This window comes from Dysidea avara, chromosome 3 (assembly GCF_963678975.1).
Source record: "Dysidea avara chromosome 3, odDysAvar1.4, whole genome shotgun sequence".
NCBI lineage: Eukaryota > Metazoa > Porifera > Demospongiae > Dictyoceratida > Dysideidae > Dysidea > Dysidea avara.
The window spans coordinates 1622250-1647608 of NC_089274.1; the positions used below are offsets into that span (position 1 = coordinate 1622250).

A 25359-nucleotide genomic window follows, 5' to 3' on the forward strand; every position below is an offset into this window, starting at 1 on the left:
GTGACAACACAGTGGATGCAACTGAGTACTCATCTCAAGGTCCACCTGTTATAGTAATGTGACTAATGTCTGTTCTGTACATAGTTGAGATATTTGCAATTTTATGTTTTGATATAATTATTTTAATGTTGGTTTTCTCTCTTTATGGCAAATGAGTACTTGGTCTCTGTAGCTATGGTCCCCTTTTTCCTAATTACAAAATAAAGGAAGAGTTGTCTACGTGAGGCTATATAGTGTGCATCTTGTAGCTATTACTTTGAAAGCATCCATATACTTCACTTGTGACAATTCGGCAAGCAAGTTTGACACTTCCGGATATGGAATAATGCCCTTGTCACCCGGCTGTCAAGTGCTGGATAACACCAGCGACTATTAATAAAATTCTATTTGAGACATAATTTTCGCATCCCTAAGACCACCACCACTTTGTATTTGCATATTCAAATACAAATCTGTCCTGGTATATTTCAAGGGCTGCTGATGCTCTGCTGGCATAATTAATTATATGCTGGAATTTTGAGGCAATTATAATATCTGCGATTTGTGCAATTCCAACAGTGTAATAGAACTGTCACACAATTATACTACTCTAATAAAGCAGTCACATGGCTCTAATATAGCAACCAGCCAAAAGAATATAAATAAACTGAAACATCAATGCAAATAGTCTTCTACAATGTTACACCTTGATTTATCTTCCACTACCACTGTGCCTGGACACATGATATAGATTCTGGAGGATGCAAGCACCCAATCAAATAATTTGGTTGGGGGTTAGTAGGTGTACAGGAGGTGTACAGGAGGTTCCAGTTGCAGAGGACCTGTCAAATCAGGAAAGTGCCTACTCACAAGGTAATGTAATGCTTAGGTACAAAACAAGCTATGGGATCTATGTTTCATTTATGCCAAAAATAGACTATTTTAGAGGGTATTATAGCTGCTTAATTGAACCTTGACTGTACAGTCATGGATGAATGGATGATATACCAACCATGGAACACCATTAAAGAATGCTGTGCCTAGTTCTTAGTCTCTGTAAAGCCTTCCTACTACCATGTAGGAGTGGACAGAATGCAATATACCCTGGTCACCGCAAAAACATCCTACTATACTAAGTAAGGGTTCCACACTGACCACACTTAGTTACCTTCATGTCTTCCTACTACCAAGTTGGAGATGAGAGGGGACAGTGTACTCTGATCACAGCAGAAGCACCCTAAGTATAGGGGTTCATATTAACTACTCTTAGTCACTTTAGGTCTTCCTACTACCACACAGGAGAGGGATAAATAGATACAACACTGTCTTTGTTTTTATTTGTATGTAGGGAGTTCTATGTACATTGAAAAAAATTGCTTACAAATACTGAAAATCACTCTTAACACTCACAGCTTTCAACAACCTGCTTCATGTATGTAGCCTGCAATATCTAAAATTACTGTCACTCCTCCACTCATGCCTAAATAACTAACATTTATATGGGTGCAGGTGTGGAGACTCATCTTCCTTCTTCAAAAAAATTTGCTGTCAAATTAGGTCACAATGTGTATTGATTGTTATAGATTTACAGCCCTACATCATAACATTAATTATGTTTTACATTAGTTAAACTTGTAATTAAACTGACATTATTGGCTAAAGATGGTAGTATAATTTTTGAGTTCTGATCAAAAGCTTTGATGAGCATAATGCCTACAACAAGATAACAATACGACAACATAGCTATACACAATCATAAGTGGCAATTAGGAAGTCTCTAAATGGTTGTCTCATAATGTGGAAGCCTAGGTGCACTAGTGTGTAGTCACTGTTGCCAGCGTACTGGAGGTTGTTCATGTTGCTCTGAACTCTCATCATGTCCCACAGGTGAAGGTGTGGGCACCCGAAGTCCCACCCGGACCTAGTCCCACCCGGACCTTCACCCACTGTACAGTTGGGATTTGCTTCCCCAGTTAATACCAAGTATGCGTCGATGTTACAGCTGAGTGGGCTGCTTCTCCAGGCCACCATTTAACAGCGGGGTATAGACTGGAGCAATGTGAATAAAGTTTCTTGCTCAAGGAAACAACAAGATTAAGCCGGTCGCATAACTGGGAATCAAAACTGGAACCTTTTGATTACCAGGCATATGCTCCAGCCACTTGATTATGCTGCTTCAATCACACATGCACACACACACACACAGAGACACACACACAGACACACAGACACACAGACACAAATTGCCATGGTAAACAATGCACAGCTTATCATGCTTTTTAAAGTTATGCATGTATTGTTACTGCATATATGGCATAGGCAGGTAGTTCAGCTGATATGCACATGCACTTGTGCCAATGCATAACTGACTTTAGTAGCTAAATAGCTACATATCCAGCTATAAGTATAAGTTGTAAAAAGTTGCAATTAGTCTATGTGGAAACCATAATAAGGGGATATTAATAGCTATTACTGGCAGCTGTTAGCTATATATACGTAAATTATAGCACCTAGCTATATAATTATAATATGGCTAGCTATAGTTATCCCGTTGTTCAGCTATAAAAGCATGACTCAGTCAGCTACTGCTGCTAATTTCACCCACAGACTTGGAATGCTTTATTTGTAGTTGTTAATGAAGAGTCATGGCGGATTGTTGAAATGTTTTGCAGAGCAATCAAGCAGAGAAAAAGGGCACAGAAACTGAAAAATCTAAACAGCCACTCACAGTAAGTGCGTAAGTGATTCTATACAGCTGTATACTTGTGTATAGTAGAACCTGTCATAGTGCCAGTCACCTGTATATAGAAAGGCCACCTTTCTAAAAAGGTCAATTTTAAATTTCGTAAGTGATAAATTTATACACTTATCCGTCACACTAAACTACCCAACTAAAGCAGTCATCTGGCTATTGAAGTTAAAATAATTTGGACCAATGGTGACCAGCTTTTCCACAGGTAGCTCAAAACAAGTTTAACAAAACAATATTTTCATGAACAGTACAAGTTGTGCATGGTCATGATAACTCAAGGAAGTATTGAGAAGATTTTTCTATTGAAAACATTTGAGAAGCTTCTTCCTGACAGAAGCCTGACAGAAGCACATGCAGTGAGTTAGTGATGGTATAGTGTGGGTTCTATTGGTTGACTTGTGTACTATATATACAAATTGACGTCATTACTTCATATGATGGTGACCACACCTTACTTGGAAGTGCTGAGAAATTTTTACTACAAGTTGAAACATAAGCAGTGTATGGTAATTTGGAAAGGTGTCTAGTTACATGTCAAAAACATCACTATACACTTGGCATGCACATGTGTAGTTTACTATTCTAAACAGCCATATACTTTTTATTACTAAAACAGTTAAGCTCCATGCATGCAAGAATTCATTGAATTTGTAGATGGAACTAATAAACTAGTTGCTCATCAACATACATGTTACATCTAAACACATTATATCAACCATACTTTTCCAGAGAATAGCTACAATGCAGTTACAGTTGGAGTTTCAAGAAAAGAAAGCCAATATTGGAAACATTTCTCAAGCAATAGATGCCATGATGACATATTACATCACTAAGCTGGCTGAAAATTTCCCCTTCACCTTAGTAACAGGAAACATGATCAATGCTGTGATTTATAATGTATGTGTGTTGGTGTGGATCACATGATCTGGTATAGAGTGGTCATTTATATGGTTTTGTCATCACCTTACTGGATAATTTGGTAAACACTTGCATGGTACTGTATATGATGACAGTTCAGAGCAACATGAACAACCTCCAGTACGCTGGCAACAGTGGCTACACTCTACTTCCACATTATGAGACAACCATTTAGAGACTTCCTAATTACCACTTATGATTGTGTATAGCTATGTTGTTGTGTTGATAACTTGTTGTAGGTTATAAATTTATCACTTGTGAATTTAAAATTGGCCTTTCTATATACAGGTGACTGGCACTATGACAGGTTCTACTATACACAAGTATACAGCTGTATAGAATCACTTACGCACTTACCATGAGTGGCTGTTTAGATTTTTCAGTTTCTGTAAAACCTCCTCAGTGGAAATCATAGAGAGAGAGATACTGTCTAATAGAGACTTTCACAACACATTGTAACAGTGCACCTTTAAAAAATTTCCATCTACTTTTTAAAATATTTTGGTGCAGCTTCCATATATATTATCTCCCATTTTCTTCAAATTTGTTTTGATTTCTCTGATCTCATTCATAAGGTGCTCCACAGATAATCTACAGTACAATAGTGAGCTGGTTTTAAGTGTGGCAACTCATTCATCACATTCGGAAACTGTTGCTGGCATATCAGCAAAATATGTGGTAACTTTGAAGCTACCAACTAGCAACTACTGCCATACTTACTGAAGCAACGTAATGTAAGAAATTCATGCGGGGTTTGTTGGCATGTGTATATCTCTCTCAAGTTATCTAGCGAGGTAATGGTAAAGCCATGTGCATTTCCTGACCGACTTCCCTGTACATCAAATGCAGTAGTAAAGCATCATGCTATGCAATGAAGGTTAACAGGGGCGAATCCAGGGGGAGGGGGGGGGAGGGATTTGGGGGCTGAAGCCCCCCTTCACTATTAGGCTTTACTTGATCAATATGCTGAGTATTATAATGAAATTTTGTCTTAGCATAATTATATGATCACTAATAATACAAATACTCATAAAACCATCTTATAAACATCTTTCCAAGGTATTATCAGTGGATTTATGCTAAAGTTTACGCAACAAGGACCCGGATCAGCATTGAAGGTGTACAAGATCGAGATACTCTAATAGAGCAGTCAGCTAACTACTCTAATAGAACATTCACTGGAAGCATATAGTTGGTTCTGTTATGGAATTTTTCCAAATCTGCCTGCACATATACATACAATGAAGTGCATTGGTCTGTTTAAAGGGCTTCATTCATCTACTTGTGTAGTTAATATGTATGGCAATACTTAATTCAGCTATGCAATTTCCATTGAAAATGCTCTCAGATTCAATCTTGTATTGTTAAAATTTCAAAATTTTCCACTTTCAACATTATTATTCTAACATGCACCTATTCAGTGTTGTACAATTGTGAGAGGGTGCATCATGTACTTGGTTGTCTGTATACCTACCCAAACTTTTCCATTAACAAAATGCTTCAGAGAGCCATACCTATAATCTAAAGGCAGTATATAAAATATCTACAGGCAGAAATTATTATGAATTTTATGTGGAAATGTCTCAAAATTGCAGTATTTTAGCATCTATTTTTCAAAAATTTCCGGGGGGGGGGCATGCCCCCAGACCCCCTAGTTCCTTTGCACACCTCTACCCAAGAGATTAGTAGCTTGAGCTAGCCCCCCCTTTTATAAATCCTAGATCCGCCCCTGAGGTAGACTTACTGCAGTAACTACATTCCCTATCACTAAAACCACATAAAACAGTTCCTTCAATGACTCAGAAAGATGGGATTTCTTTAGAGAAACAACCAATACTAGGATTAACATCATATCACTTGCCAAGTACTTACCATCCACTGCCTCATGAAATGTCTTCAGACCTGATCTAAGATCTTTTTTTCTTTTCTGCAAACTCCCAACATAACTGCATACCCTGTACTCTCAGAACATACCTATACAGTAAAATTATTGTCAATCACAATACACTCCATGCATGTATACACTTGAATGATTTACTTATCAATTTCAATGAGCTGCAGTAAGAAATCCTCAGCTGATCCTAACACATTCTTATCACCATCATAAGACTTGAGAATGTACACAGTCTAGATGGGGGACAGTATGGTGCCAATGTGCATATCCTCCCCAGCCCTAGACACATGACATTTATGTACATTTCTGAAACAGATAACATTAGCTAGCTACCTACTATAATAGTTTGCAATTTGTATAAGTACGTAGCTAAGGGTAATATTTCATTTGAGTTATCACATTTCATGTTATTGTAGGAAATGTCAAGTACACATAATATTTCTTGAAAAATTACATGATGTATCCTGGAGTCTATAATGTATGTATTGAATACAAAAGGAAAGCTAACACAGGTTACATAGAGGCATTCCTGTAACGTGCAGTTTGGAGTGACAATTTAATCTCAGATTTAAATGAGGGAAATTTTCAAATTGCCCAGTGAGTTTTTTTTTTTTTTACATTTTCATGTAGAACCCGACACTTATTTAGACATACACAGACATAAACTGTACCAAGAATTCTAACTATGTACAATGAGTTGTACTATGAAAATTTTCTGAATATGGGGAAGGGGGGAGGGCACTGGCCCCACCCTAAATCTGCCCCTAAAATGTCATACTAGTATACACATCATTTTAAAGCAAAGGAAACCTGCAACATGCTATGTGTTCTTAGCTAACTTTCACATAACTATAGACATGTAGGAAAGCTAATGCATTGACTAAGGGAATTTCATGTACATGTCAAATTTCTGAATACTAACAGCATATCAAATGTTTGTCAGAGGAAATGTCCAAGACACATGAATGAAATTTCCAATGTGTTAGGAAATGCGATTACCATGACATTTACAGTAATTTTACTCCAGAATTTTCAATGTACAACACTCAACTTGATAGATATTCTGGTTACTATGAAGTTGTTAACTTGTGCAGTAATGGCATTGTTATTGACATAAATTACAGGAACACTGAAGACATTGACCTGACTACTCAACTGGATGTGTTTGATGAAGAGTTTTCTGTAGACCAAGTATGTTATATGGGCAAATTCCACCCTGATAGCTGCCCTCTTCTCAGCATTGTGATCAGGGGTTAGCAGACAGTTGAAAAAATACCATGATCACTGTGTGATATTAATCTGTTTCAGACTCTCTCAACTCCTCAACCATGACACTAAGTTTCCTTTGAATTTCTGTTGAGACACTTAAACTTATTAGCACAAATTGTGCTTAATTGCGATACAGTGTAGTCTCCATCAAATGCCTCCTGTATTCGCAGATTGGAGAGAGTTCACTCCAAGTTTTTGTCTTTTTTGCCACCTTTTCATAGCTCAGATCTAGGGATAACTCTGGTTGAACGAAGAACCTTTCATACAGCTGTTCAGGTTTTCAAAATATTGCACAATGTTTCGCCTACATATATGCAAGGACTGTTTTCGTATGCTACTGATGTCACTGGTCGTTCTGGACGAAATCCCCACCGTTTGTATGTTCCTAGAATCAGAACCAACTATGGCAAGAGATCTTTACGGTATCAGGGAACCTTGATATGGAACCGTCTATCTGCTATGTTGTACAATGCCACCTCTGTCAGACAGTTTAAATCATTATTTTGTTCTTTGTAAATTTATTTTTGTTTTGTGTGCCGTACTATTTTGTGTTGTTTGATTGCATGTAATTTTACAGGGCACAGCTGAAAAACAGCCTCTTCGGCTGATGCTGTTTTCCCTGTATAAATACTACTAATAAATAAATAAATAAATGTACACATTGCTTAAAAATATTTTAAAACTCATGGATGCAATTACACATGATCCTAAATTGGCTTATTTGTAATACTACCGGTAAAACTAGTTCAAAATCTTTTCAATCAAATGCCCGACACAATATTAAATTTTATGGTCAGTCAAAATTTCCACCACACATTTCCTATGGAGAGTACAGTGTCCATTACAACCCTTTCTGGAATTTGTATTGGAGTCAAACCACACATGTCTGTTGTTGACAATTGCAACTTTTACTGTCACCACTAATCATCTGGTTGGCTGAAATGTTTAAAACTAAAAAACAGCAAAAAAAAATGAAAAGTGGATTTAATTTTAATTCTCTTGAGAAAAAAAATCTTACTTTTCATTTTCAGGATCCAGCTCAACTTGTAAATACTATATAGTACAGCAGGACATTCATTATGCCCTGTGCTAGAAGTGTTCAGATAAATGAATTTGTTTTCTGTCACTGTCATTTAAACACTCTAATAGAATATACACCTACTTTATTAGAGCACATAGAAAAGTTCAGATGATTGCATATGGTTAACTCATTCCATACATAACATGGCTTATTTCTATGATGTACTGCACACTGTACAATGGCAGTTAGGATAATATCCAGAGACTAAATTCATGTAAAAGTGCTATATCAAGATTTTGATTTCTGATGCCTGCTTAGTTTGCAGACAAACTGTCATCCTATAAGTCCAGGAAGTACCTGGACTCATATGATTAACACAGACCAGACCCTGAGGTAGGGATAGCTGTGATGTGCATGTGGTTCAGGAGTTTCTCTTGGTACACTATAATGTAAGACAAAGTTCATAATTTCATATCAATTTGAAATACAAAATCTAACCCGTCAATCAAGCTGGTCTGAGTATATGCCAGCCTTTACATCCCTTGATTCAGGGTAAAGTGATAAGTAGTTTTCCTACCCAATTAAGAGAAGCAGTTACATTTAATCAGTTGTTCTGAGAAGCTGACATTGTATTGTATTGTATTAATGCTTTACAGTGACCAGCACTGATATACTACACCTTCATACAATAAGTATATGTACAGAGGATATAGAATAATTCATTCCAGTAATGGTTGGCTCATTCCTCTAATGCCATCCAGAACACTTGTCTGGATGATTGACCAGCTTCCTGCCCACACTTCAGACTATATACAGTGATGTCAATGATGATTGTAGACCTAACCTACAGGTTGGGCTAAGTAGCTATAGGGCATGATGAATTCACAAACAGCTGAAAGTTGGGGTCTGTGGAGGGTAAGTTTTACACTTGTCTGAAGTGGAATGTTAAAATTACTGTTTCTAAGATATTCCATTATTTACTCTTGATAATAATATTAAACTGAATTTATTTAAAATCAAAAAATAAATAAATAAAAGTATAGTTGACGTAATTTTATCATTATTGAAAAGTGGGCAGCAAAATACATTGTACAATGCTTTATATGGGTGGTAGCATACACAAAGTGAATGCGCAGCTTGATAATTACATTAAGGTTTACACATAAAGTTCATTTCATTTGTGACACAGGCCTGCCTCTTCATCTTGGATTTTGAAGGGAGCAACTTGTTGGCCTTTTATCCAGGAACACCATTCACTTGATTATGGTCTTTGGAGTGACAGACACTTCTGTAGAAAGGTTGAGATCTTCTCACACATAAATTTCTTTGGCTGCATCATACCCTGGATCCACAGTGAACTTTCCGAGTCTTTTGAGAACTGGACTATCAAAAAACTGAGCCATAAACCCCTTAAAATGGTTGTGGGTTGTGGATGGAGAAGCGGTTACTGCTGACAAGTACACTGAGAATACTTCCAGGCATGATGGGGCCTCTTTGGAGACTTGCTGTCTACAAGTAGGACAGCTTGACTACTTTGATAAAAGACCATGAAGGTAGGAAATAAAGGTCAATGAATAACCAAAAGAACAAGAGTCAAGCAAATCAGCAAGTTGGAAGCATTTCAAACTCATTAAAGCCTAACTGCCTAACACTTGGAATTGTCACACACAGATCTCTATTCATACTCAATACATACCCTGGCCTCTGATACAAATCACAAGATAATAAGGACTCTAACTTCTAGTACTAGTTTCTCTAAAGTTTTTTGGGGAGTCCTTCTACAATCACAACAAAAGGCTATCCGTCTGGTCTCTGAAATATCAGAGTTAGAAACACTTGTTTGACCATTAACCACATACGTACAGGAATCTCAGTACTGCATGCCACTGTACTCACTGACCAGGTTGCCAAGCCAGGCAGTGGACTGCTGAAGTCCTTGTTTTACCACCCTAATCCAACTTAAATACCTATTTTTCCTTCTACTTGTTTTTTTTTTTATTTTTACTTTTCATAATTATGATTGTTGAACCCGCATATCAAAAGAAAGAATGGTGTCAGGCATGCCATAAAATAAATTCACATCTGAATGTATACACCCTAGCAATCAATTACTGAAAAGTGCAGTGGCCATTATGCTTCATTGTTAGCTACTGTGGATTTCATTGCTGTTGAAAATCCCAGTTACCACGCAACCACATTAAAAAAAATTAAACTCAATATGCAATTTCTAAATGGACATGAAATCGACAGTATGTTCCACCTATTAGTACAGCATTGCAAACAAAGAACAGTATGGGAAGTGTCTCTGCAATCAATCCACTCATTACGAGAAATATGGGCATTTAGTGTGATAGCCAGTCAACACAGCCACAGGGAAGCCGCATCATGCTATCACAAATTGACACCTTGCATTGTCAGTGAAAGAACTGGGAGGACAAAGGTTCATTATGTGTGTAGCTATTGTATGTGCTGCGATTGGCAAAAAGGTATGTCTTGGGATAAAGCAACGTCAAACAGTGAAGAAATAAAGCCCGTAGCCTTATCCCTTGTCAAGTTATGCTTGGCTGGAGGAATCAGGCAGTCAGTTAGTAGTCAACTAAATACAAAAATTATAGAAACTTGTTGAAAGGGTTTGTGGTCAGTCTGAAGACATTTTTGGGCTTGGTCATGCCTAACCAATACTACCAAGCTGTTGTGAAGGAAAAGTGAGGCTGGTTATTGGGTGATATTTTGGGTAAGAAAACCCAAACTGCTGTGATCCCTAATATACAGCACTACAATACTGTATGATAGTTATGTGTGTCACATGATAATTTAAAATGTATGTGCAAAATATTTAAGATGATATGGAGTGTATTGGCATAAAAATTTAAGAGAGAGCAGGAGAATACAACATATACAATATTAGTGTACAGTACAGATAACAGTACAATAATAGCTTAGAGCTTTTCAAAACCATTTACTTTTTGTTCTAAGTCTTCTATCACAATAGTTCTATCTTCTTTCTTCAGCATTTCTAGTTTTTGCATATCTTCTTTTTTAAGAGTACATCTATTTGGATGATGCCCATTTTCAGTGTGAGGCCGAAGTGTGGTACCAGCACGTATCTCTTTTAACAAATTATCTACAATGTCCTCTTGTGGCTCTGGAATCTTGCTTGCTCCATTCTTTTGTCTTGGTTCTTGTTTTAGCCTTTCTTTTTCAGTTTTCTGTCGCTCTCTTTCTGCCTTCTTTCTTTCCATTAATTCTCGTTGTGCATTTTCCTATGTAAATAAGCACAGAAGCCACTACATGAGTGGGCGGAACCTTTTGATCTGTACCTTTGCCAATGCTGGAAGCTGCTCAGTAAATTTCAAGAGACGTTGAAACAATTCCTCTATCTTAAATTTCTTTGCATCTTCACAAAAGAAATCTGCCATTCTTTTAAGCTTGCCTTCCAATTCATGTACACTATCACTAAGTACATTAATGTCACTGCTGGCTTCCTACACCATACGAGACATTAGCAACTTATCTATCTCATTCCTATAAAATAGAGGACTCAAAATTTTCAAAATTAGCTATAATCTATATTACATTTGTTTATGAAAATAGATATCCACACAAAAACAGTCAAGCTGTGAAAAATTGGTGCAGCCTTAAAAGGTCTGGGTGAGAAAAAGTTGTGAAATCAAAGGTGGCCACCAAGAAATGGCTACAATGGCGTTAATGCTAATAAATTTTAGCAACACCTGTAGCCATTATTAACATATTAATAGTATTAACATCTTATCTATACACATAAAAATACACACAAAGCAGTTTGGAAAGTAAGCTTCATAATTAAACTTTTTTTCTTAAAAACCACTTTTAATATATAAGTACAATACAAATGATTATTGCAATTTTGTTCAGCTTGCAAAAAAACATATGGTACATAACTACATATACCTCTAAAAATTTATCCATCTGTTTTTGAAAATCTTCAGGAGCTTTCTTTAGCTTTTTTTCCATTTCTGTCAAATTCTTTTTGAGTTCCTTAACTTGTTGGGCCACATGCTCCACAGATAGTCTTCATATATACATTATAGTCATGAGTTGAGTATGTAGCATATACAATAACACATTCATACTTGCTAGCATCCTTGAGATGTGGCAACTCCTCAATCACTTTCAGCAATTCAGGGTTCTGTTCTTCACAAAGCTGTAAGTGTAAGTTTAAATCTATATTACATTACCATGAGGTTGACTAAATTACGAAATTATTGTGTAAGTCATTTAGTGTAATTATTGCAGTACTGCTGTATAGTGGGAAATTTACAAAAGGTTTTATTTTCGAAAGAGTGTTTGATTGAAAGTTCAAAAAATATCTTTGAAACAGTTTTAATCTTAACCAAAATTACTTTTTAGGTATTTCACTCAGGTTAAGATAATGATTTTCTTGAGTTCTAGGCTTCAAGACTCATGGTGTCACTCATGGTATAGCTTGAATCATGTTCACCTTACAGTGGCCTAGTGCCTAGGTCTATAACTAGCGTAACCTATAAATAAAGTAGAGAGCATTAACTCAAATTTTGTTTATATACTTTCTTTGATTGTCACTTCTAAGATTTAGTAACATTGGTCCTTGTAACTTAATTATGATAAATTACAAAATTTATCTGAACATACATTACTTTTGAGTTTAAAAAAAACTTCCGTTATGCATGGATTGTATTGCTTGTGACATATCTAAAACACAATAACATGGATTGAGGAATCCCTGTGCACATAATTCATAACTATTTTATTTAATTTCTTTATACTTTAGGTTTCATGTCTGTGTGACTTACTGCCTTTATTTTCAAATAAGACCTTGACTCACACTTTGAGTATGAAGACATGTGGCAAAACAATGTTCATGATACTTTCATTTGTATACGACTGTGTATAACTAATGTTGAGGCAATTGCATTTGTACACTGAGCTTTTAATAGTAGCACAAAAGATTGACTCTTGAGTATAATAGACCACCACTTTTTTTTCTGGTTACATCCTATAGGCATAGATGCTAAATTATTTGTTTATCTATTACCTGCTGTCACAAAATATCTATGTAAAGCCTAGCAGTTTTCATTGTAAAATAAACTTTTGGATGTTATCTATTTTGAATCTTAATACTAAACATTACAAGTAGTGCCAAGAGGGGAGGGGTAACTGGGGAATTTGCCTTGAGTCTTCAAGCTGTGCACCCCCCACAAAAGCTTGAAAAGCTCACATCAATTTTATGCAATTTTGTATCTTTAAATTTTACAGCATCTACTGTATGCCAAGCCCTCTTTCCCTGTCAACTCTAGCATTACCACCGCTCTGCCTTACTTTTCGATTATTTATATGCACTGGCATTGTTATGTTTTGACTTGGTGTAGACTCTGAGACAACTAAAATCAACCCAAAATATCTCTAGATTGCATCTTCTCATTATTCTGGGGAGCAGGAATGTGCTATGCACACTAACGAAGCACACTGTTGATTTATATATTATACAATAGTATTGCTGCATAGTAATCTGAACACAAATATAGCAAATTAGTTTGGGGAGCCCCAAGCTTGTTCATTCTTGTACTTGTTCTTACTGTTCCAAGCCCCCCCCCCCCCGGTTGAAATCACATAATTTTAAAGGTACTTAGCAACACTTGAAGGTGCTGGAGAAACAGTTTTAGATGATTTCGAGTAATTTACAAGGTTTGGCTTGCATATAATAGGTAATCTCTTTAGTATAATACACTGACTTAAGCTTTAAATTATTTGATTCATCTGTTGACTGTTCTATTAGAGTAAATTGATCTTATTTTCAATTTCAAAAAAGCTGACTGATTTCCAGAAACCAATAAAACCCCTGTACCTAGTGTTACATAATTGTTAGTTAGGAACAAAGAGTTGTGCAGTTGTTAGCTGTGGATAACAATTCTCATATTGATGCAGCTATTTGCAGGTCTATGAATTTATAGACAATTCTATAATTATACAAACTCACTGATGCAATGTAATGTAAATAGTTCATACGAGGTTTATTGGCACGAGTGTCTCTCAAATTGTCCAGTGAGGTGATAGTGAAGCCATATGCCTTACCAGAATGACCACCCTATACCAGATCATGTGATACACACTAACACACACATACAGTAATGCTCACAGCATTGATCATGTTTCCTGTTACTAAGATAACCTGAAAAACTCTCTTTAATAAACTTGAAGCCACAATTTCTAAATTCAGAGGACATACATATTAAACAGCTGTCACTAACTTAAACTTTCATATTACCATCAATAGCTTTGTGGAGGGTGTCTAGTGCTGGTTGTAACTCTTCTTTCTTTTCTACAAACTCCAACCTCAACTGCATACCTTCTACTCTCAGGGCATACCTGTCAACAAGTGACCAGTCAAGATACACACTGGTTCACAGAATATGCAACAATGACTATGTTACTTGTATGCTGTATATACATTATATATGTAAAGGATAAAAGTGATCTAAGTTTTGGTTACAGTAGTAATGCATAATATTATTTAGACTCCATTTAGGCTGTTTTGGGTGGGTAATAAATCTCATATACTCCACCTTGTTTTCTAACATACTCCATGCCTTCAGGCACAATATAACATATGCTTAAAATCTAGGTTTATCCAATCGCTATGCATTGTTCACGTGCAGTGATTTAACGAGCGCTATTATTTTGTCACATGAGGACGCTTAGTTGCCATAGCACTAGTATTATCGCAAGAAAACTATCCACTGTTGCCGAGCCTACAGCAGAATCAGCCATGGATGAGGTAAGTAATCTGAGTTTAATGTGAAATAGCATTTATACGGGCACAATGTGGAGTCTATGAAATTTATAAACCCTCAGGCCCTTAGTAGCGCCCTCGCTTCACTCGTGCGCTACAGCCTGGGCCTTCAGGTTTATAAATTTCATAGACTCCACATTGTGCCCGTATAACTATTATGTATATATATCATAATAGAAAATGCATTATATTCACACGTATATTGTATTGTGAATAAATTTGTACTGTTGTTGCTGTTATGTTCTATATCAAAAAGCACACAGATCTAATGGATTATTGACTGTCTGGAAGCTAGTTATAGACTTTAGTGCATAAAATGAACATACAAATACTTCATTCCTGTTCCACTCAACTATAGAAGTTGATGATATTAACTCACTTATCTACTACAATAAGTTCCAATAAGAAATCTTCAGCAGTTCCTAAAATGCTTCTGTCTCCATCATAGGATTTCAATGTATCAATCTACAAGAGCAGTACTATACATGGCAATAAATAAAACTAACTTACAGTGTTCTTGTCCGGTAGTAACTTCTCAAAAGCCTTCAACTGTTCTAGGGAAATTCTTTTAACATTCCCTTCTGTAATAATTGCTACTACTTCTTTGTTACTACTACGAAATTGCTTCAGGAATATATTTACATTCAAACTAGCCTTGCCATCCAACAAACTAACCTAAAATGTTGCTATACATAGCTGAGGACATGTGCACACATTATTACGTACCACTGATGGCTCTTTTGGCTTTTCCTCTTTTTTAGTTTTCACAATTTCTGGTCTACAAAACAAGTCAACAATTTTCTCAACATCCACCAAAGGAGAGTCTGGTAGTTCTGAACACTCCTTCCATAATGATGATTTATTATTGTGAGCAGTGTTACGTGGAAGCTTCTTCCAGTTTAAAGTTCTCATTTTCTTTTTTGGACGAAATGCCATTGATACTTCAATAGCAGACATCCTTCTGCTTATACCTACAAATTGTTCAATAAAGGTTGCATATTCTACTTGTCTGTTCATACCATTATGAGTTCCTTGAACAACACCAGATGTTGGTAGATGAGGAGCATATCCAGGAAATGCTGGAGGAGCAGGAATTCCTCCAGGAGGTGGTGGTGGCAGAGGCACACCTCCAGGAAGTGGTGGTGGCAGAGGCACACCTCCAGGTGGTGGGGGTGGCAAAGGCACACCTCCAGGAAATGGAGGTGGTGGAGGCACACCAGGAAATGGAGGTGGAGGTGGTACTCCTCCAGGAAGATGAGATGGTGGAGGCACTTCTCCAGGAAGTGAGGGTGGTGGAGGCACACCTCCAGGATGTAAGTGTGCACTACCTGGAAGTGGAGGTGGAGGTGGCACACCCCCAGGAGGTATGGGTGCATTTCCAGGTAGTGGAGGTGGAGGTGGCACCCCTGTAGGAAGAAGTGGTGAAGGCACTTCTCCAGGAAGTGGAGGTGGAGGAGGCACACCTCCAGGAGGTAAAGGCACACCTCCAGGAAGTGGGGGTGGTGGAGGCACACCTCCAAGAGGTATGGGTGAATCTCCGGGTAGCGGAGGTGGAGGTGGCACTCCTGTAGGAAGAAAAGGTGGTAGAGGAGCTTCTCCGGGAAGTGGAGGTGGTGGAGGTACACCTCCAGGAGGTAAAGGAACACCTTCAAGAGGTAAGGGTGATTGGGGCACTTCTCCAGGAAGTGGGGGTGGAGGAGGCACACCTCCAGGAGGTAAAGGCATACTTTCAGGAAGTAGGGGTGGTGGAGGAGGCACTTCTCCAGGAAATGGGGGTGGAGGAGGAGGAGCTGGAATAGTTTCTAGTGAAGATAATGTTACCTCTCCAAGAGGTGGAGGAGGAGGGGCTGGAGGTGGCACAAACTCTTCAAAATCATAAGATTCCCCTAGAGGTAATGGTGGTGGTGGAGGAGGGGCTGGAGCACATGGAGGAGGGGCTGGTTCTTCTGCTATTGAAGGTAAGGCTGAGGATGATTGGTCACCATTATTAATTTCATCCATTGCTTTTCTCAACTTCTCTACACTTGCTGACACAAACTGATCACTGTCATCTTCTTTTCCTTCACTCATCAGTACAGCAGATAATACCATCTTCTCCAACGTCTCCCACACTATGTTACTCTTCTTACTATCTCTATCCAGTAACATCAGATGCTGTAAGATGTGTAGAAATGATAGAGCATTTGGAGTACCAACCACCTATATACACATCACCACACATCAACTGATAGTCAGTCAATCAGTAATAATCTTACTTTACTGTATACTGCTCTGAACACATCCCTATGATTAGTGATGTCTATTCCTTCTAGTGCTTCTTGATCCACTGATAATCCCTCATCAAACACATCCAATTGTGTAATCAAATCATCATCATCAGTGTTCCTATTATAATCTCTAATGTAAAGGTAGAAGAATCAATTAACAGCTTACCTCAATGATGCCAAAACATCAATCAAGTTCAGGGCTGTGAAACAGATGTAATGTACAATGTGTTAATGTCTGTATGGTTTGGTTACATAAACAATACGCATATACAGGGTGGATTCAGGATTTCATGGGGGGAGGGGGTGAAGGAACAAACGTTTATAGAAAAGAGGTGACTGGTTGATATAGCACATTTAGTATGCCCTGTGATGAAGCGGTATAGTTTGAATAATACATTATTTGTTATACAATATGAAAGTTTCCACATAAATTGTACTTCTTATGACATTTAGTGTATATTTAGCTATAACTAAAAGCTTTATCAGATTGATTTTTCAAAAGCACCAATAAATAATTGATCATTTACACATAAAAGGTATGAACTTTCAAAATATGACAGGACGTTTCGCACATTAGTGAGCAGTGAACATATCAAGAAGAAAAGGTTTAATAACAGTTTAAATAGTATTTCTCATTACATGATAGTTTGGAAGAGTTTTAATGAAACCTTTCAGGTATCTTATTGAAGTGATTGACTGTTCTATTAGAGTATTTCAATTTTAGCAGCTTTAGTTTAATCTACCCTATAGAGGGAAACTTTGGCGGGGGTAAACTTTGATGAATAACAAGCTAAATTGCATTTGGAAAATAAATTTTGGCAAATTCAGCTCAATGTAGGTATATAAAGATGCTAATCTAAGGCGCTACAAGTAATTGACGGATAAAACTTTGGTGAATTTGTAGTAAATCATGAGATTTGCCAAAGTTTTCCTCCACCAAAGTTTCCCCCTGTACAGTGTGTGACCAGATTTTGGAAATGATCCAAATTGCACATTACAAGTTACAGAAAATGGCAGATTGTATGAAGGGGCCAGCGGCAAAAGGGGACAAGTGCCATTTGAAAGATTAGGTGATCACGTAATGGGCATTAACAGAATTTTGGGACACAATTGAATTTAATTTTTGTAATATCCACTAAAAGTTATATTGAGACTGCCATGAACTCTTTAAAATCTGTTGTTCACTTAGTGACAATATTATTCACATGGTTAACCAAGTCATTCTAATTTTAAGAAAATGAAAAATCTAAAATGGCACATGTCCCCTTTTCCACTGAACCATTCATATCGCGCTATACACACTGATTCTCATTGAGTCAGGTCCTTTACAAGATCAGAAATTGCCCTTGCCTGCCAGAAAAGATGGCTCTTAAAATCCTTGAGTAGTATATGCTGAAGGTGAAAACCAGTAGTATGGTACTGTAGCTATCCACTGGTGGTATTAGTTTGATTTAGCCTGATATACAATTTGGATAGGTTTTATGTGGTCGCAGACCACCTCTCATTGATACTTAATAACACTTATTCCCTCCTTACTACTTCCAATTTGATGTGCTTAAGTTAAAATACAATTTCACCTGTAGCTTTCTTGCTAACAAAATTGAAAGTTTTTAAAGGTGGGAGGGGTCCCCAAGCATGCAACCTTTGATATATAATATCATACAATACTGAACACTAATCAACCTAATAGCTCATCTCTGATGACAAATCTTTTATCTAAATCATGACAACCCGCTAGTAGACAATTGATAAAGGCTATGATCACAATGCGATATTCATCAGTCTCTGCAGCTCTCAACTCTTCAACCAATACACTGAACTGGTGACGTGTGCCCTTAAATTTCTATAAAACATTTACTGCATGTGAAATATACAAATAATTACATGTCACTACCTTATAATGTAGTAAAGCAGTATTAGCCACCTGATAGCCTTCACTGGAGTATATACTAAGAGCACTTAGCAGTTCATACACCTGCATCTTCATCAGTGTGTTGTTACTATTGAGCTCTATATAATGTACCACACATAATCACACATACTACACACCAAAGGAAAGTCTTTGGCTATATGCACGGTCATGCCTACTCATTGAATGAGCACTGGGACATTATTACTTTGGTGCTGTGAGTCATAATATGAAAATCTTCTGCAGCACCTACAGGAGGATGTACCATGTCTTACAGGTGAAGGTGTGGGCACTCAAAAAGTCCCACTTGGACCTTCTATTGTATATGTGAAACATGGGAAGTTGGAATTTGCTTCCCTGGTTAACCCAATCTGGTTGGGGTTTTCTCAGTTAACCTTGGTCACCGGGACCCCATTTAAACAGCTGGGTTGACTAGAGCAATATATGTAAAAGTTTACACACACACACACATACAACACACACAACACACTGGTGTGTGCAGACTGCACACTCACTTATCACTTATTCACAAATACACTTGCATGCACTTCTGTAAAAACTATGGTCAAAATATTTTCATAGCAACAATAAGTGATCTCTCACTGCTATGTAAGAAATGTAAGTATATAAACAATCAAGATGGATGTGGGAGACTTTTCCTGGAATGACATTCAGTAGAAGCCAAACATGTAACTAAATACCACTAGGTATAATTACCATTAATATACTTATCTAGCAGACAAGCACCACTGGACGTTGCAATTGGGCAATAAAAAATAGTAACTAAACACCATGAATCATAACTCTGTAGTTTATGTCAGGAAGTATAGCTAGTGGACTCTGTGAACTATAAAACCTACAAATGAACGAACGTACTATTGTGCTAATATAATTGCTTTCTCACTAGGGAATTGTGAGAAGATTAAAGCCTGTTACTGCAGGAAGTAATATCAAGATTGATTCTGTTGCATTTGAATGCAGAAAAAAATATTTAAAGATCAGTGGTGACTCAATTCTCTGATCAGTGGTGACTCAATTCTCTGATCAGTGGTGACTCAATTCTCTGATCAGTGGTGACTCAATTCTCTGGCAAATCATGCGTGGTACTCAGATTAGCAATAATTACTTGGTCAGCAAGTTACATATTTTTAGGAAATACAACATTATGTAAGGTGTGATTAGCAACAAATTTGTGATGATAAATTTCACAGGCCATACATTTTAAATGTTCTGATTCTTGTGAAGTTTAGATACTGGGGTCACCAATACTAGATCACGCCACACCTCCACATGTCACTACAGAGTATACTACAGATAAATGTACCAATCAGAGATTTTGCCACCAATAAAGTTATCTGATTAGTCAACAGTTTGAATTTATATGACAACCAATACCAATATGATGTTTATTCCTTAGTTTCTTCTTTACAGTTATCCCAGAAATATTAAGTTGTTAGGATCAGTGACTACCAGTAATACAACTAACATTCTAAAATTTGGCAAAAACAAATTCACAAATGCTTTATCACTGTTTTAATTTTATCAGTTGAGTACTAAAGCAGAGCCTATACAAGGTGATCACTACTAACAAAGGGAGTCTAAACTGGCACAGACACTTATTTGTAAGCGCTGAATAAATTTCCGACCTTTGTGAGTAAATCTGCAGGCCACCTGGATACTGGCTAAGTATCATATATAGTGGTTAAGCCTGGGAGTTCACGTAAGTAGGGAAGTTTAAATTGCTTCCTTTCAGGTACTATGATCTGTTTCACTACACATAATTCAACATTTTTTTGGCTTGGTTGGTTGTGAACCTAACACATTTGTTTAATGCAATGTATAGACAATGGAACTCTGAATTGCAATCGTAGTACAAAGCCATCCATGGGTAGCCAGTGGTTTTCTATACCAGATGCTTAATGCCAACCTGTATCTTAAGACTTTTACATGTAAACATTTATTCCTTCGAGAGCTAAAAGTTATCACGATCAAGTTAAATATGTCTCAACAAACAATAAAGCTATGACAATACCAAATTGACTCACTGGCTCAGTCTATTGGTAGCACTTCTATAGTTTGAAAAATAAACTGCATGGGCTACCAGATTTTGATGGATGACATATAGCTACCACATGTACAATCAAAACAGTAGTGACCATATAAGAACAAAGTGACTACCATGTTAAGAGCACTATCAAGTATCTTCCAGCATGCTTTGATCATTCATTTCATTGTTTAAATTTTATTCATAGATTGTCAAATTCCAGCACATATTCATTGCACACATACAGAAGATGACTGGTCGTGAGGAACAATAACAACTGGAGGAAGCATATGTCAAATGCCAGCAAAGAATTCACCAAAGTTTGCTATTTGCTACAGAATGTTGATTTTGAAATGGTCTTATCTATGGGAAAATCATTGTTACAGTCTTACTCTTGATAGCATTTTCATGGTAGCATTACATACCCCTAGTGGATTAAACCAGTATGCCTAGTATTTAGAGATTAGCCAGCATGAAGCTGCTAGACTGCTATTAGAGGTACTGACACTTAAGAGGGTATAACCTCTAATGGCATTATCATTCTGACCTGTCCCCAGTTTTCCACTCTGAGAATGGCATTGCATGAGTGGTAATGGAAATATGATACACCAAACCCTTAGCTACCATTATCCAAACGCAAAGGACAAGGTTTCTGTCTACCCAAGACTATATAAACACAGGGTATTTACCCTACCACATCATTTATATAGTTAATGTGTTGTCACACTTTGCTATGAATTACACATCTATCTGGTATGTCACTGGAGTCAGCTAGCTATGTGATTCTATATAATTTATGTGACTGGGCCTGCAAAAGTAGGGCATGTAGGCACATAAAAATTGCCTACTTTTTCAACATTTGATGTGTCATAATAACTTGGTATTCCATGACTTTGTGGCCTTGAACTTTTTAGCACTTATTAAACATTTAGTTGACTTTACGACACAAGTCACAGAATGAAAACAATCTATCCCAGTACTGAGATATGAGATGATATGTGATGGGGTGTAGTTTGTGCCCACATGCCCTATTTTTGCAGGCCTGGTCACATATATATTCACTTCTGTCACATCCTAATGTTAGTCATGTAGCTCGTTTAAATTAATCAATAAAATACTACCACTAATTGTCATACAAAAATTTCCCACAGTGAAATTCTCATGCTCCTGAACAACAGCTTCAACAATTATGACATCTTGTAGCTCCATTGTACATAGCACCTGTGGCCATGGAATATTTTGTGGGACTAACATAGCTATTAAATAAATCATTATTTCCGTCACACTGTGGCATAACTATCTTAAATGGTGTGTGACTAGCTTACTAAGATATGTATGTGTGACTGTATAGTTCCAGAGAAACCGTATAGTCACTTTGCCTGCTAACAAGCCAAATGCCTCATTAGAATCCCACCATGGCCAGTGTACATGAGACCACATGGTCAGTGATGATGAGCATCTGCCAGCCAACCATTGTAAACATTTCACAAACCTTTCACTAATCTGTTGACAAACTGGTCTCCAATCACGACGACGTACTCAATACCAAATGGATGATTCATGATCGCTTTGATGCAGCGAATACACTCGAGCTGTTGCACGGCATCCATCAAACTACAGAAGCCCTTGTTGCTGAGAGCTGCAAGGGTGTCAAATACCGTCTCTAGTCCTCCTTGCTCTAAAAATTCCTCGATCCATTTCTGATCAGCTGATTTGATCCTGTTCTTCAATCCAACAAAGTTGAAGCAATTCTTGAACAGACTCAAGCACAATTCTGGATCGGTGCCTTCAAGGCTAACTACACTCCGCGGCGGTGATCCAGCTTTACTCAAGTTGTTTTTCTTGACGCTAATTTTCGCTTTAACCCAAGCAGACACTTTCGACATGATCACTACAGAAAAGAGAATGTATGTTCTATAACTTGCACGTGATTGCATTATGTCATGATGACGTCATTACGCTGTAAACTCCCTCTAGGGACCTGCAAGGCTAACAGTAAGCCTGTGAAGCAAACCTGTAACTGAAAACTATGTTGAATGCAGAAAAATATCCCAGGCCAGCCGGGCAGTAAGTTTATCCACAGACAGTTTGCAGTCTAGGCAAGTCGGGCCTCCAGGCAAGTGCCTGAGGAGCCACACAGCCTGGGATCCATAGTCCACTCAATAAGGCAAATAAGGCCATGAATTGTGTCTGCGTGCGTGCGCGCGTGCGCGTGTGTGTGTGTGTAGTGTAGTGTAGTGAGTGTGTGTGTAGTGTAGTGTGTGTGTGTGTAGTGAGTGTGTGTCCGTGCACGGTTTGTGTGTGTGTGTGTGTGTTTGCGCGCATGCATAGTGTGTGTAACTCTCTAATATCTATATGATGTACCTAACTACAAGGTGATCATCAATCGTAAGGTTTCAGCTACATTAAACATGTTGGAGCCAGTCACTATACCACAGCCATACTGGCACATGTATATAGCAGTGTGGACCACCCCATTAAGTTTCACCGCTCAATATATTCATAAGTTAATTACAAAATTATGCATGACAAGGAACTAAACTACGATGTGTGCTATCATATCATCTATCATACTGTATTACACGCACGCAACACCTTATGTGTTTACATTAGAATGTCTCATTAACCACAAGTCATCCAATCCATACACTATTCACTGACTGTTCCACTATAGGAATTAGCTACTAGCATAATATACCAATTTGTTACACAATATGACACTGATGTGTATGTAATGTATGATGCAATTACTGATAGTAAATGAAGGATATATATCATTAGTGAAGTGTCTCTGACAGACCAAAATGTTGCAATATACACAACACTGCATGTATGCAACATTTCAGTATGTTTGATATACTTTATTATTTTACAGTGTTGGTATATAAACATTACAAGTGAGCCATTCCAAAAATGTATGATTGATCTGTAACTTGAGAATGCTGTGGTCTTCAGTAAAGTATTAATAGTCTAGTTTTGTATTATTATTATTAATGCTTTACAGCACAAGTGCTGAAGTCTGTAGGAAACCTGGTCCTACAGCCTGCTTAAAGACTTTAGCTACTAAGGTGTGTTTGAAAAGTTGGAGAAAGGAGAAAAAATCCATGACTGGACCTAGGTAGCCTCTAACCTGCAGCCATCTGATTTACGCTCGAACGCTTACAGGAGTCTACCAGGTGGTCAGGATGTTTTCTCCTTGTTATTTTGTGTATAACCTCTTTGCTTCATTTAATGTCCATTAGATGTGCACAATTGTGGACAAACATTATTAAAAGTGTATATAATATTTTATTGATACCATATAGATTCTCAGAATTCTCAATGCCGTCCCGGCATCACTAGTTCATTGTCATATTAATGGGATGACCATGTTAAGTGACCACAGCTATATGGGCCAGTGATTGCATGCTATATTAGCTACACACCATATAACTTGTGGCTAACTTCAATAGCTACCTACAATACTGAATTGATTAATTAATCACATGGTACAATAACTATGTATACACACAGTAATAGGAGATGATGTCTGTTGGCATATACATGTATGGATCATCATCATAATGACATGTTTACTGTAAACGGGGAAGTTTCACTAGGCAAAAGTTTTGCGTTTTTCGCAGTTTTGAAGCAAACCGCAAAAGTTTCCCCGCTAAATCAATAATTTACAGTGTACTACATAGCTATGTTTAAGCTCTACCGCAAAACTTTCACCAAGAATAGTCTCAGTAAGCCTTAATTAACCACGAAACTTTCGCCCAGCAAAACTCAGTTTCCCCGTTTACGATATATATCATCCATATGTCAGCAAATTAAAATACATGTATGGTTACTATATGACTAGCTAGAAAAACCTAATATACAGTATACACTACCATATTGTATGACGTACTACCATTGTGTATGATAACTATGAACACCACACAATAGTACAGTGGAATCTCAAAGCTTATACCTCTTAATGATGGACAGTACACTAATGGAAAAAATGTAACAATATACAAGTTCTGGAACTATATATATGACCGGATTTGTGAAAAGGGGTCTTCCACAAACATCAAATTCTATGAATTCATAGCTTGGATGTCAAGAAACATACAAACCCGAAATTTATTCGACTCATTAAGCTGTGTTGTTACACACTATACTGCCCAAATTTCATATCTTTGGCTTTTTCCTATCTGAAATTATGAATTGTCAAAGCCGGTTGGCAAATTAGATGCTGCTTTTTGCAATCCGGTTGCATATATAACAGCGGACATGGGAGACCAGTTAGGTTAAATTGAGTGGTAGACTAGTTGAATTGTTAGCTTCTTTAAATTTTTTCTCATATCCGTTGTGTGTATAATGATCATTTGTAATTGCAATTATGTCTAGTTCGTACCTTGTAGTTAAGCAGACATCATCTATTGACTGGCAATTTAATCTATATGACTTATGGTAGCTATGGGCTTAGGCAAAATTTGTTGGTTGAGTGAGTATAGCTATTGCAATACAA

General features: G+C 37.3%; 1 protein-coding gene across 1 annotated transcript; it reads right to left on the minus strand.

Annotated features, from left to right (window-relative positions):
• Window positions 1-10640: 10640 nt before the first annotated feature.
• Window positions 10641-22783, minus strand: LOC136248795 (inverted formin-2-like). The gene is made up of 16 exons (XM_066040601.1): window positions 22354-22783; window positions 18803-18918; window positions 18592-18751; window positions 17075-17108; window positions 16897-17026; window positions 15661-16840; window positions 15368-15612; window positions 15152-15316; window positions 15021-15106; window positions 14117-14217; window positions 13988-14058; window positions 13829-13936; window positions 11946-12016; window positions 11764-11884; window positions 11154-11318; window positions 10641-11096 (listed from the first exon to the last, which is right to left on the minus strand). Exons 1-16 carry the CDS (start codon window positions 22745-22747, stop codon window positions 10773-10775), a joined length of 3471 nt encoding a protein of 1156 aa, XP_065896673.1. The 5' UTR covers window positions 22748-22783; the 3' UTR covers window positions 10641-10772.
• Between the last annotated feature and the right edge of the window lie 2576 nt (window positions 22784-25359).

Coding starts and splice junctions, on each gene's coding strand:
- LOC136248795 (XM_066040601.1), bottom strand. CDS start 22,747: ATGTCGAAAGTGTCTGCTTGGGTTAAAGCGAAAATTAGCGTCAAGAAA. Junction 17,109..18,591: donor CATCAGAGATGAGCTATTAG/GTTGATTAGTGT, acceptor TCTGTTTCACAG/CCCTGAACTTGATTGATGTT. Junction 15,317..15,367: donor AGCCAAAAGAGCCATCAGTG/GTACGTAATAAT, acceptor GCAACATTTTAG/GTTAGTTTGTTGGATGGCAA.